The sequence below is a fragment of the Papio anubis genome, chromosome 10, assembly GCF_008728515.1.
Source record: "Papio anubis isolate 15944 chromosome 10, Panubis1.0, whole genome shotgun sequence".
NCBI lineage: Eukaryota > Metazoa > Chordata > Mammalia > Primates > Cercopithecidae > Papio > Papio anubis.
The window spans coordinates 86945766-86958969 of NC_044985.1; the positions used below are offsets into that span (position 1 = coordinate 86945766).

General features: G+C 38.2%; 1 protein-coding gene across 10 annotated transcripts in view; it reads left to right on the forward strand.

The window, feature by feature from the left end:
• The window catches only part of NBEAL1 (neurobeachin like 1), a 205692-nt gene that overhangs the window by 58064 nt on the left and 134424 nt on the right, over positions 1-13204 (forward strand). For 9 of the 10 annotated variants that reach the window (XM_009182816.4, XM_009182820.4, XM_003907834.5 and 6 more), the window contains 2 exons: positions 963-1045; positions 10743-10828. In XM_009182816.4, coding sequence (XP_009181080.2) covers positions 963-1045; positions 10743-10828 — 169 coding nt within the window. Of the gene's footprint in view, positions 1-962; positions 1046-10742; positions 10829-13204 lie in introns of those variants that run through there. The other variant, XM_009182822.3, reaches the window with a different exon arrangement.

The following is a 13204-nucleotide window of genomic DNA, read 5'->3' on the forward strand; positions in this document are numbered from 1 at the left end:
CTGGATCTTTGAACTCTTTATTTTGCTATCACTGAGTCCAGCTATGCTTATCCTATGTGGTTTGTTCTATGATGAACTGAAATTTCTTCTCAGGTTTGAAATAATTATAAGGAAAGGAATTTCAATAGCTCAATTATGGTCATTAAGAAGAAAGCATCTTAGACCAGTGCTTTATCAGTTGATCATATTTAGATGTACAGAATTTCTATGTGGCTGTCCTTTAAATATTTTCTATTTTTGTTGGCTTTAGTAATTTTAAATGCTTTTTTAGGGAATGAAAAAATATCTGTGATTTTAAAAAATTTACCATCTACTAGTTGGAAGTATCATCATAATACTACACTTTATTCTCCAATCTCCACACCACTATGCCCATCTAAAAGATTCATTTTGTATTGAATTGAAATGTTCTTGTTAAAAACACGGGCAATTTGTATTGGCTTTATCAAAGCCTGTAGAAAACATAATATCCATCAAAACTACTGAAATTGTCATTAAAAAACAGAAATAATCCCAGCCCATACTGGATCTGTATCCTCAAGATGAAAGAAGCTAATATATGGCCTCATTATTCATTATTATAAAGTTTCAGAAAGTGGCAGAGTAGCCTGGATTTCTGATAAAAATATTCTACTAGTCTGAGCTGTCAGTTTAGCGTTACTGCCGAACAAATTCTTGTACAGATTGGAAATTTTAAGGGCTGGCTTCTTGTTCATTTTACAGTTATTTGGAGATTTAACCTAGCTACCATGTTGCATAATTCAAAAAAATAAATCTTTTAATTGATGGACAGTTCAGTTATTTGCTAGACTTCTTTTCAAGATTATGCGAATCCTAGAGATACATGGTTCAAGACACAAATCAAAAGTAAAATATTAAATTTGTTTTATAATTGTTTTTGTAATTGTGCCATGTCTGCTTGCCCATGTTGTAATTTATTATTGACTTCTTTTTAATGATAGACGAAGCCTTAGTACTGTGGAAAAGAGCAGACAGAAATATAAACCAGCTTCTCTCACAGTGGAATTCGTCCCTTTCTTTTATCGTAAGTAACACCTCTAATTTCTCTTGCTATGATTATCATCTTACTCTGATTACTTTTTATTCTTACTCTGATTCTGATCTTGATTCAGCTTTGTTAATTTATAAAATAAAGGTTGTAAGAACTTGTCACTGGAGTAAGGTACATGATTTGTGTTTGGCTGCAATTATTGTACGTGGTTTTATTTAATGTGCTATTCTCAAAAAAATTTTTTTTAGAATAAAAATATTTTAATGATGGTGGTATATTTTATTTTATTTAGTTACTTTTTTATTGAGACGAAGTTGCATGCTGTTGCCCCAGGCTAGAGTACAGTGGCGCGATCTTGGTTCACCGCAGCCTCCACCTCCTGGATTCAAGCAGTTGTCCTGCTTCAGCCTCCCAAAAAGCTGGAATTACAGGCATAGGCCACCACACCCGGCTAATTTTTATATTTTTAGTAGAGACAGGGTTTCACCATGTTGGCCAGGCTGGTCTTGAACTCCTGACCTCAGATAATCCACGCACCTCAGCCTCCCAAAGTGCTGGGATTACAGACATGAGCCACCATGCCCGACCAATGGTGGTATATTTTATAACTTCAGAATTTTTAGTGAAAATAGGAAACTTGAGAGAGTTAGCCCCTATATATGTGACTTATATATGCCATCTTTCAAAAATATAGAATTTGCAGACTATAAAAGGAACACTGTGTGTACCTTGAGTATATATTTCCCATTCAAATTTGTCACTTAACATTTTGCCATATTTGCTTCAGTTCTTTCTTTTCCCTGTGAAATGAAACAGGACAGAAATAGTCCTTTGATTGCTTGCTGAAGATGACTGCAGTACTGACTCTGCTTGACCGCCAGTAGTGATACCTAGCTAACTAGGTAATGAAGCTCCACAGTAAACCATCTCTGGAAACTGGCTTCACTTATGGGATAGAGGACAGGAAACCTAGCATGCTAATAGAACAGTATAAGGTGTTTCTATTCATCAGGAGTCCTCACAGCCATCCAAGGGCTATTCTTAAGTCCTCCAAATGCGGTTATAAAATCAAATTGGTGTGTCAGGGAGCCACTTGGCTTAGAAGTAAAGTATCCCATAGAAGCCTTTGTCTCTTGTATATATAGGTTGTGCACATATTTTGTTAATTTATCCAAAAGTATTGTATATTTTGTACGCTTTGTAAATGATTTATCTTATTCATTTTTGGGGAGAGATGTGGTCTCATTCTGTTGCTCAGGCTGAAGTACAGTAGTGCAATCATAGCTCGCTATATAACCTCCAACTTGTGAGCTCAGGTGGTCCTCTCACGTCAGCCTCCCAAATATCTAAGACTATAGGCATGTGCCACTGTGCCTGGCTAATATAAACAATTTTTTTTACGGAGACAAAGTCTCACTGTGTTGCCTAGGCTGTTCTCAGACTCCTGGCCTCAAGTGATCCTCCCACCTCAGCCTCTCAAAGTATTGGGATTACAGGTGAAGCCACCATGCCCAGCCTGATTTGTTTTAAATTGTATTTTTCATTTTTAAAACTAGTATATAGAAATATAATTTGTTTTTGTGTATTGACTTTTATATCCTTGTTCCCACATGTAGAAGGGAAAAAATTCAGTCTTTCACCATTAAATATGATATTAGCTATATGTTTTTAAAAATAGATGCCCTTTATTAAGTAGAAGAAGTCTTATTCTAACTCTACTTTGCTAATAGTTTTTATTACTGAATGGACGTTGACTTTTTTTTTTTTTTTACATACTTTTACTACATCTATTTGAGGTGCTTGTTAATTGGCAAAGTACATAGGTTGATTTTCAAATATTAAACTAACATCATATTTCTGGCCTAAACTACCTTTGGTTGTGATTATATAGTTAATTTTTATTTGTCTCTCTTTCTCTTTTTTTTTTTTTTTTTTTTTTTTTTTGGAGAAACAGGGTGTTGCTGTGTTGCCCAGTCTGGAGTGCTATGGTATAATCATAGCTTACTGTAGCCTCAAACCCCTGGGTTCAAATGATTTTCTTGCCTCAGCCTCCTGAGTACCTAGGACCACAGGATTGTACCATGATAAGCAGTGTATTAGTTTGTTCCCACACTGCCATAAAGTAATACCTGAGACTGGGGTAATTTATAAAGGAAAGAGGTTTAATTGGCTCATGGTTCCGCAGGCAATACAGGAAGCATGACAGCCTCTGCTTCTGGGGAGGCCTCAGGAGCTTTTACTCAAGGCAGAAGTCGAAGCAGGAGCAGGACCAAGAGTGAGAAAGCCAGGAGGTGCTAACACTTTTAAATGACCAGATCTCTTGAGAACTCTGTCATTAGAAAAGCACCAAAGGGATGCTGCTAAACTATTCATGAAGGATCCGCCCCCGTGATCCAGTCACTTTCCACCAGGCCCTACCTCCGACACTGGAGATTACAGCCAAACATGAGATTTGGGTGGGGGCATAGATCCAAACCATATCAGCTGGCTAATTTAACAAAATGTTTTTGTAGATATTTTTGTAGATATGGCCTTGCTGTGTTGCCTCCAGACTAGTCTTGAACTCCTAACCTCTGGTAATCCTCCTTCCTCAGTCTTCTAAAGTGCTAGGATTATAGTATATTATCCTTTTTATGTACTACTGCATTTGATTGATTTTTTGTTTAAAAATTTTGTATCTCTGTTCAAGAACAGTAAGGGTTTCTAGGATTTTTTCCCTTATATGTCTTCTTAGTCTGCTTTGATTGTCATAATAAAATACTGTAGACTGGGTAGCTTAAATAACAGAAATTTATTTCTCATAGTTCTGGAGACTGGAAGGTCCAGCAGGTTTTATTTTCTGGTGAGATCTGACTTTGTGGCTTGCAGATAGTCACCTTCTTGCTGTGTCCTCACATGTTGGAAAAAGACTGTTGTCTCTTCCTCTTCTTATAAAGGCACTAGTTCTCTTGATCAAGGCTCTACTTTTATGACCTCATTTAACTTTAATCACTTATTTAAAGGCTCTATCTGCAATACAGTCACATAGGGGAGGTGTTAGGGCTTCCACATACTAATTTTGGAGGTACACAGTTTACTCTATACCACTCGGTCCTTGCACCCCTGCCCAATTCATGTACTTATCACATACAGAATACATCCATTTTACCCCAACAGCCCCAAATGTCTTAACTTATTCTCACATCAACTCTGTAAGTCTAAAGTTCAAAATCTTATCTTAATTTCTAAATCTGTTACTGGTTAGACTGAAGTTACAATTCATCCTGACTCAAAATTCCTTTCCAGCTGTAAACCTGTGAAAAGAAATAAGTTATATGTAACCAGAGTACAACATTGGAACAGGTATAGGATACATATTCCCATTCCAAAAGGGAGACAGTGGAAGGAATAAAGGTGTGACAGGTCTCAGGTGAGCCTAAAACCTAGTAGGGTAAATTCTATTAGGAATTACAGCTTGAGAATAGCCCTCTTTGGTTGATACTGTGTGCTCCATGCACACTGGGTTGCCAGTGTCACCCCCCGCCCCAGGTCTCTGCAAGGGCCCCACCCATAGTGCTGTCTGTGAGGGCAGCCCCACCATTGAGGCACTGGGTAGGTCATCCTGGCCCACTGAAACCTGACCTGTGGTCCTACCCTTTGAAACCAAGGAAGAGGAAACAGCCTTGCCTCCTGGGTCTTTGGTGGGAGTGGCAGCCCTCATAATCTCTGAATTGCTTTCAGAGTTTTTCTTATCACACATTCAAACCGAATAGCTTTATGGTCTGGTCTATAGAATCCAAGAAGTCCAACAGTCTACCTTCATTCCTTCCCACTTTCTCTGTCCCCTTTAGTTCAAAATGGTAGTGCCTTTTCTGGTATAATCCCATATCCATTCCTGGCCTCACTGAGCTGGCTGATTAAGTCCACTAGTTATACCCATGGTCTGTTTATCAGTCACACCCTCAGTGTTTTCTTTAGAACAAGCTTTCTTGTTTGTTTGTTTGTTTTTTGTAATTTGGATAGACTGCAAATTTTCTAAATCTCAACTTCTGGTTCTTTTGTGTTTAACAGTTTCTTCTTCAGTTTATTTCTGTCTTCTCACATTTTAACTATAAGCAGTGAGAAGGAGAAATTAAGCTGCTCCTTCAACACTTTACTTAGAAATCCCCTTAGCTAAATACCCAATTTCATTGCTTGCTGCACATTCTACCTTCCACAAAACACTAGAACACAGTTCAGCCAAGTTCTTTGCCACTTTTTAATAAGGATCGCCTTTCCAGTAGTTTTTAATAACATGCTCCTTATTTATGTTTGAGAGCTCAACAGAATTGCCCTGAAGGTCCCTATTTCCAGCATGCACCTCAAAACTCTTACAGCCTCTACCCATTACCCAGTTCTAAAGCTGCTTCTGTATTCTTAGGCCTTTGTTGTAGTAGCACTCTATTTCTTTGTAACAAAATCTGTCTTAGTCTACTTGGGCTGGTGTAACAAAATACTATTGATTTGGTGGCTCAAACAACAATACTGGTCATATTAAATGAGTTAGGCAGGGTTCTGTTTTCCTCTATTTTCTGTGAGAGTTGGTTTGAGAATGCTATTATGATTTTCTTAACACTCACCAGCAGATCTGGACCTAGAGATTACCTTGTGGAAAGATTTTGTTTTGTTTTTCATTGAGACAGGATCTTGCTATATTGCTCAGGCTCCTCTTGAATTCCTGAGCTCAAGTGATCCTCCCACCTCCGCCTCCTGAGTAGCTGGGACTATGGGCATGTACTGTTGTGCCCAATGTGAAAAGGTTTTAAATTATAGAGCAAATTTATTTACTACATAAAGGGCTACTCAGATTTTCTATTTCTTCTTGTGTTAGTTTTTGTAATTAATGTCTTCCAAGGAATTTATATTTTTCATCTGTATTATTGAATTTATTGGCATAAAGTTGTTCATAGTATTTCTTCATGTATCCTTCCTAAATCTATGGAATCTAGATTGATGTCTCCTCTTTCATTCCTGACATTGATAATTTACATTTTTCTGTCTTCTTTTTTCTTGATTGGTCTAGCTAGAGGTTTTTAAATTATATTGATCCTGGCACATGCCCATAGTCCTGGCTACTTAGGAGACTGAGGCAGGAGGATCACCTTAGCCCAGGGGTTTGGGGCTGTAGTGCACTATGATTGTGCCTATGAATAGCCACTGCATTCCAGCCTGGGCAACATAGTGAGACCCTATCTCTTAAAATATTATATTGATCTTGCCAGTGAACTAGCTTTTGATTTCATTGATTTTCCTCTATTGTTTATTCGTTTCCTTTTTCATTATTTTTTCTATTATCTTTAATATTAACTCCCTCTTAATTGCTCTTCTTTTTCTAGCTTCTTAGGGTAAAAGTTCAATCTTTAGATCTTTATTTAGACCTTTTTTCTAGAATGAACATGAATCATTGCTTTAGTTGTGCCCCACAGATTTTGATATGTTTGTTTTAATTTTATTTAATTAAAACAATTTTTTCTTCATTTGGTTTAAAATATTTTCAAATTCGGGAAATGTTGGTCAAAGGATACAAAATTTCAGTTAGGAAGAATAAATTCAAGAGAGCTACTACGTAACGTTGTGAATGTAGTTAGTAACAATGCATTGTATACTTGAAAATGACTAAGAGTAGCTAAGAGAGGTTACCACAAAAAAAGTTATGTGAGGTAATGTATATGTTAATTAGTTTGATTTAGCCACAATGTATATATATTTCAAAATACCATGTTGTTCATCATAAATGTATGCAATTTGTATTTGTCAATTAAAAAAGATTAAATTAATAAAATGAAAAGGAATGTATTGTTTAATCTGCAAGTGTTTGGGGAGTTTCCAGATCCTTTTTTCTTTCTTTCTTTCTTTTTTTATTTTTATTTTTTGACATGGGTTCTTACACTGTCACCTAGGCTGGAGTGGTACAGTGGCACAATCTTGGCTCACTGCAGACTCCGCCTCCTGGGTTCAAGCGATTCTTATGTCTCAGCCTCTCGAGTAGCTGGGATTACAGGTGCCTGCCATCACACCCAGCTGATTTTTGTATTTTTAGTAAATATGGGGTTTCACCATGTTGGCCAGGCTGGTCTCCAGTTCCTGGCCTCAAGTGATCCACTCATCTTAGCCTCCCAAAGTGCTAGGATTACAGACATGAGCCTCCACCCCCAGCCCTTTTTTTCTTTATGGTAAAAAAAGTGTGTATTTGGAATTAACCTGATGGATTCAGTTTAGATGATCCCGGTTGTGTAGGCAATATCAAAAGCCTCATACTCCAGAGGCAGTCTAACATATGCCTTCTCTCCAGCAGGCCTGATCAGGGTGTAGACCTTGGCCACATCATTGTCATAGAGCTTCTTCATGGCCTGTCTGATCAGTTGTTGGCCTTGATATCTACAGTGAACACAAGTGTTTTGCTGTCATCTTTTTCATGGCTGACTTAGTGGCTTAAAGGGATTTTGGTGCTGGCATAGTAGTCAAGTTTGTATCTTCTCCGAGTGTTCCTCTGAGGCTGTTTGGGCTGCCTTTGGAACCATGGTGTTTTGGGCCATCAAAAGGTGGTGATGTGCAGATTGTATGTGTGGGGGGGGTGGGGTGGATGCCTTTTAGCCCTGCCTTCTTGGCCTTCATAACCTTGGCTTTGGCTTTGGCTTTGGGAGGGGCAGGGACCACCTTTCTTTTAATGCCATTTTCATGAAAAGGGTCTCCAGATCTTTTTTTCATTACTTTCTAATATATTTCCATTATGGCAAGAGAAAATACTCTTTATGACTTCAATAAACTTAAACTCATTGAGCTATATTTTCTTATTTAAATTTATTGAGTTCCACTTTTCATCACGAATAACATTCCTTGCCTTGATTATATTTCTTGCCTACTTTGTCATATACTAATATAGCCACCCAGCAATCTTATGATGAGAATTTGCAATGGTATATGTTTTTATGTCCTTTTTATGTATTATCTTTCTGTGTATCCACTGTGGATGAATGGAACTCTGTCATCTTCTAGCTCTGTGTAAAATCAGAGAATTACTCAGCTTACAGTTTCTTTGTAGTTTTTTGCCGATCTTGTGGGATATCACACTATTATGTGAGGATAGACACTGAGACACAAAGTGAGCCCTGTGCATATTTCTGGAGCACTTTCTCTGTATAGCTTCCTCCACTCCAGTACTCTGCTTTACAAATTCCAGTTGCCTAGGCCTCTCTGAACTTTGATTTCTGTCTCCTCAACTCAACAAATGACTGTGTTCTTTTAAGGTTCCCCCTTTCCATGTAGTAGTTCGGAAAGTGTCTCCAAACAGGAATCTGTGTGATCCTTGTGCTTACTTTGTTTTCCTTCTTGTGTGTATCACAGTTCTGTGACCCAGTTTCTGGAACTGATTTTCTCCAGTTTTCTAGTTGTTTATAGCTGAAAGCCATGTGTAGTACCAGTTATTCCCATATAGCTGGAACTTCTTAATTTTTTAATTATAAGTTTCTATCCAGGTTACCTCAAAGCTGTTTCTTTTTGGTAACATTTGTTATTGGAAATCATTTTATTGTTATAGTCTTGTCCCAGTGTGTAATGACGTATGCAAAAGGGTGTTCATAACAGCATCAAAAGAAAGGGGAAAAGCATAGCGGTCTATCAAGAGAGAACTGGTTAAGTGAAGGTAACACATTGTAGCGGTGTATGCCTCTAGTCATTACAAAAAATGAATGAGGCAGATGTATCTGTTAAGATGTAATAATGTCCAGGCTGGACACAGTGGCTTACCCTTGTACTCCCAGCACTTTGGGAGGCTGAGGTGGGCAGATCACCTGAGCCCAGGAGTTTGAGACCAGCCTGGACAACATTGCAAAACCCTGTCTCTACACAAAAATACAAAAAATTAGATGGTCATGGTAGTGTGTGCCTGTAGTCCCAGCTACCTGGGAGGCTGAGATGGAAGAATCACATGAGCCCAGGCAGCCAAGGATGCAGTGAGCTGTGATTGCCCTCTAGCCTGGGCAATAAAGTAAGACCCTGTCTCAAAAAAAAAAAAAAAAAAAAAAAGTAGAAAGATGTAGTAATATCCAGAATGTATTAAGTTAAAAAGCAAAAAAAGTTGATGCAGGAGTATATTTATGTACTATGTACTTTTTTTTTTTTTTTTTTTTTTTTTTTTTGAGGTGAAGTGTTGCTCTGTCACCCAGGCTGGAGTACAGTGGCACAATCTTAGCTCACTGCAACCTCTGCCTCCTGGGTTCAAGAGATTCTCCTGCCTCAGCCTCCCGAGTAGCTGGGATTACAGGTGCCCGCCACCACACCTGGCTAATTTTTGCAATTTTAGTAGAGATGGGGTTTCACCCTGTTGGCCAGGCTGGTCTTAAACTCCTGAGCTCAGGTGATCCACCCGCCTCGGCCTCCCAGAGTGGTGGGATTACAGGTGTGCAAGGCAGTGGTAGTGTCGTGGGTTGAGGAATAGATTAAAGGGAAATTTACATTTCCTTGTCAGGTTTGTTTGTTTTTGTTTTGTTTTGTTTTGTTTTTTGAGACAGAGTTTCACTCTTGTTGCTCAGGCTGGAGTGCAATGGCGTGATCTCAGCTCACTGAAACCTCTGCCTCCCAGGTTCAAGTAATTCTCCTGCCTCAGCCTCCTGAGTAGCTGGGATTACAGGCATGCACCACCACACCCGGCTAATTTTTTTGTATTTTTAGTAGAGACCGGATTTCTCCATGTTGGTCAGGATGGTCTTGCTCTCCTGACCTCGTGATCTGCCTGCCTTGGCCTCCCAAAGTGCTAGGATTACAGGCGTGAGCCACTGCGCCCGGCCCCTTGTCAGGTCTTTATGCTGCTTTTTCTTTGTTGTATGCATGTATACCCTGTTTTTTTTAAAAACAAACAAACAAACAAACACTAACATAATTTATACTTTTAAAAGAAATCTTACTATTGGTACCAGAATTTTAGAACATTAGCCCTGGAGTGGACTCAGGAAATCTTTTTGTCCAACTCTTTCATTCTGTAGTGGACTAGTTATGGTCAATTTTTACTAATGAGAGGTCTGATAGTCTTAGTAAAGAGACGTCTAGGGTGGGCGCGGTGGCTCACTCCTGTAACCCCAGCACTTTGGGAGGCTAAGGCGGGAAGATCACCTGAGGTCAGGAGTCCGAGATCAGCCTGGCCAACATGACGAAACACCGTCTCTACTAAAATACAAAAATTAGCTGGGCGTGGTGGCAGGCACCTGTAATCCCAGCTACTCCAGAGGCTGAGGCAGGAGAATTGCTTGAACCTGGGAGGCAGAGATCGCAGTGTGCTGAGATCGCACCACTGCACTCCAGCCTGGGCAATACAGTGAGACTCCATCTCAAAGGGAAAAAAAAAAGAGAGACGTCTAATTTTATGCCAGGTTTGAGTTAGTTTCTAGCCCTGTCAGTTAGTGGTCATGTGACTTCAGGCAAGATACTAACTTCTGACCTTCCTTTTGCTCATATATAAATGGGGGCCAAATATCATCCTTATATGGAGAATTATGAGAACTCAGTGAGACGACGTGAATACCTAAAATGCTATCTGGTAGATGGCTTCTCTTTTCTTTTCCTAAGCCAAAATGCGTATCAACCTTGGCTTTTAACACAGATTAGCCTTTTCACAAATAGTTGTTCGCATTTGCATCAGACATTTCCTAGAGATAAATCATATTGCGAAAGACAAATCTTATTTATTTATTTATTTATGGGTGTGTTATATTTACAGAATGTTTTCAGGAAAGTGAACATCTCAAGGAAAGTCTTAAATGTTGCTTATTGCATCTTTTTGGAGCCATTGTAGCCGGTGGGCAGGTAAGGAAAATGTTGAAATTTAATATATACAATTATAACTAACAGTGCAAAAAGCTTTCCATGGATTGTTTAGTATGTTATTTGTCTTTTTATAATTGCATTCACCATACAAATATTGAACTTATATATTGTAACTAATCTGCGTCTTTTATTTTCCAAAAAACCTAAGTAATATTTAGCACTGACAATAAAATTACTGAATAAATAAACAAATTTAACAATTTTTGGTATTGTAAGTTCTTATTTACGTTAGCTTTCAAGCACTAGTTTTTATTTCAGATGATAGAGGAAGTCAGCCTCATCAGTCCACTTGATGAAATCAAAGTCTCGTAGTTTGGTTTCTAAAGACACCAATTTATTCACTCTCCTGTGTACCTATAATACTGAATGTATTTTTGTAAGTTTATATTTTTTTTTCCAACAAATCCAAGTAGTGTTTTAAAATTTACAGAAAAGAGTTTCTAGTTTTTTTTTTTTTTTTTAAGGTAAGCATCTAAGTGCTGTCATAAACTTTTCTGTTTTTGTTTTTTGAAATGGGGTCTCACTGTGTTTCCCAGGCTGGAGTGCAGAGGTGCAATTATTGGCTCAGTGCAACCTCTGCCTCCCAGGTTCAAGCGATCCTCCCACTTCAGCCTCCCAAGTAGCTGGGACTACAGGCACACACCACCATGCCCAATTAATTTTTGTATTTTTAGCAAACACGAGATTTTTCCATATTGCCCAGGCTGGTCTTGAAGTGCTGGGCTCAGGTGATCTGCCCACCTCAGCCTCGCCAAGTGCTGGAATTACAGGCGTGAGTCCCCCATGCCCGACCACTGTCATAAACTTTGAATATAAATTCTAGTTGACAAAAGGATTATAGTTCAGAAAGTATGTTCTTATACGTTTTCTTAAACCACACAGTTTAGATCAGAGGTTCCTAACACCTGTTATACTTTTTATACCACACATCCCTTTGGCAATCTGATAAAGCCCTTTGTCAGAATGTTTTAAATGCCTCAAATAAAGGAAACCAATTATACTGAAATGCAGTTACTAAAATATTAATAAAACAAATCTGTGACATAGCAATATGTGCTTCTTTATAATACATTAAATTTAAAAAGCTATAACAGCAAGTCTAGAAACTAATGTAACTTCCAAGAAGAAATTAGCATAAATGATATTTTGAGAGACTGTAACAGCTGTAATAAATGAAAATGCATATAATTTTTACTGATGACAAAATCACAAGTTTGTTTTGTTTTGTTTGTTGTTGTTGTTTTGAGACAGGGTTTTTTTCTGCTGCCCAGAGTGGAGTGCAGTGGCTCTGTCATGGCTTACTGTAGCCTTGACCTCCTGGCTCAGTCAGTTCTCCCACTTCAGCCTCCTAAGGAGCTGGGACTACAGGCACATGCCACCACACCCAGCTAATTTTTGTATTTTTGTAAAGATACTCTTTTGCCATGTTGCCCAGGTTGAGCAATTCCTAGCTCAAGCAACCTACGCACTTCAGACTCCCAAAGTGCTGGGATCACAGGTGTGAGTCAACTGTGCCTAACCAACAAAATCACAAGTATTATTTCTACTACTGTGCTTTTGTTGCTTACATTTAAATTTGAAGGAAATACTCAATTTTAGTTAGAGATTAGTAGAAATTAAGATATCTGGTTTTTTTCCATCCAAGTTTATAGATCTCCATAATTTCCTCCCTCTATCCCTCTGTTTCTTTATTTTAGATCAAAAGTGTTATCTTCTCTTTTTTAACAAGCAGTTTTTTCTTTCACATTAAACATTCTCTTACTAACATCAGTGTACTATGTTCTTAATATTGTTGAACCAAATTACATATTTAAATTATAATTTTAAATTTAAAACTTAGAAACCTGTATTTTTTAAAACTTAAGTAAATTTTATTTAAAGATACAAAATTATGCCAATAATATACTAGGCATATTACCTTATTATTTTGGGCATTTAGGAGGAAATCCTTGTCTACATTCAGGAGATTGAGACCATCCTGGCTAACACAGTGAAACCCTGTCTCTACTAAAAATACAAAAAAAATTTAGCCAGGCATGGTGGCGGGCGCCTGTAGTCCCTGCTACTCGGGAGGCTGAGGCAGGAGAATGGCGTGAACCCGGGAGTCAGAGCTTGCAGTGAGCCGAGATCGTGCTCCGTCTCAAAAAAATAAAAAATAAAAAATAAAAAAAGAGTTTCCTGTCTGTTGGTACTGATGCAGTTCCCCTTTCCTCCTTGTTTTTGCTCTGTTTTGTTTTCTCTCTGTATTATCATTTTCTTTTTTTCATTGAATGGCCCTTATGCTCAATGGCCTTTTTAAGAAAAATATTTTTATCCTTTTTACCCTTGTACCTTGTTAGCCTCCAGAGCACTACT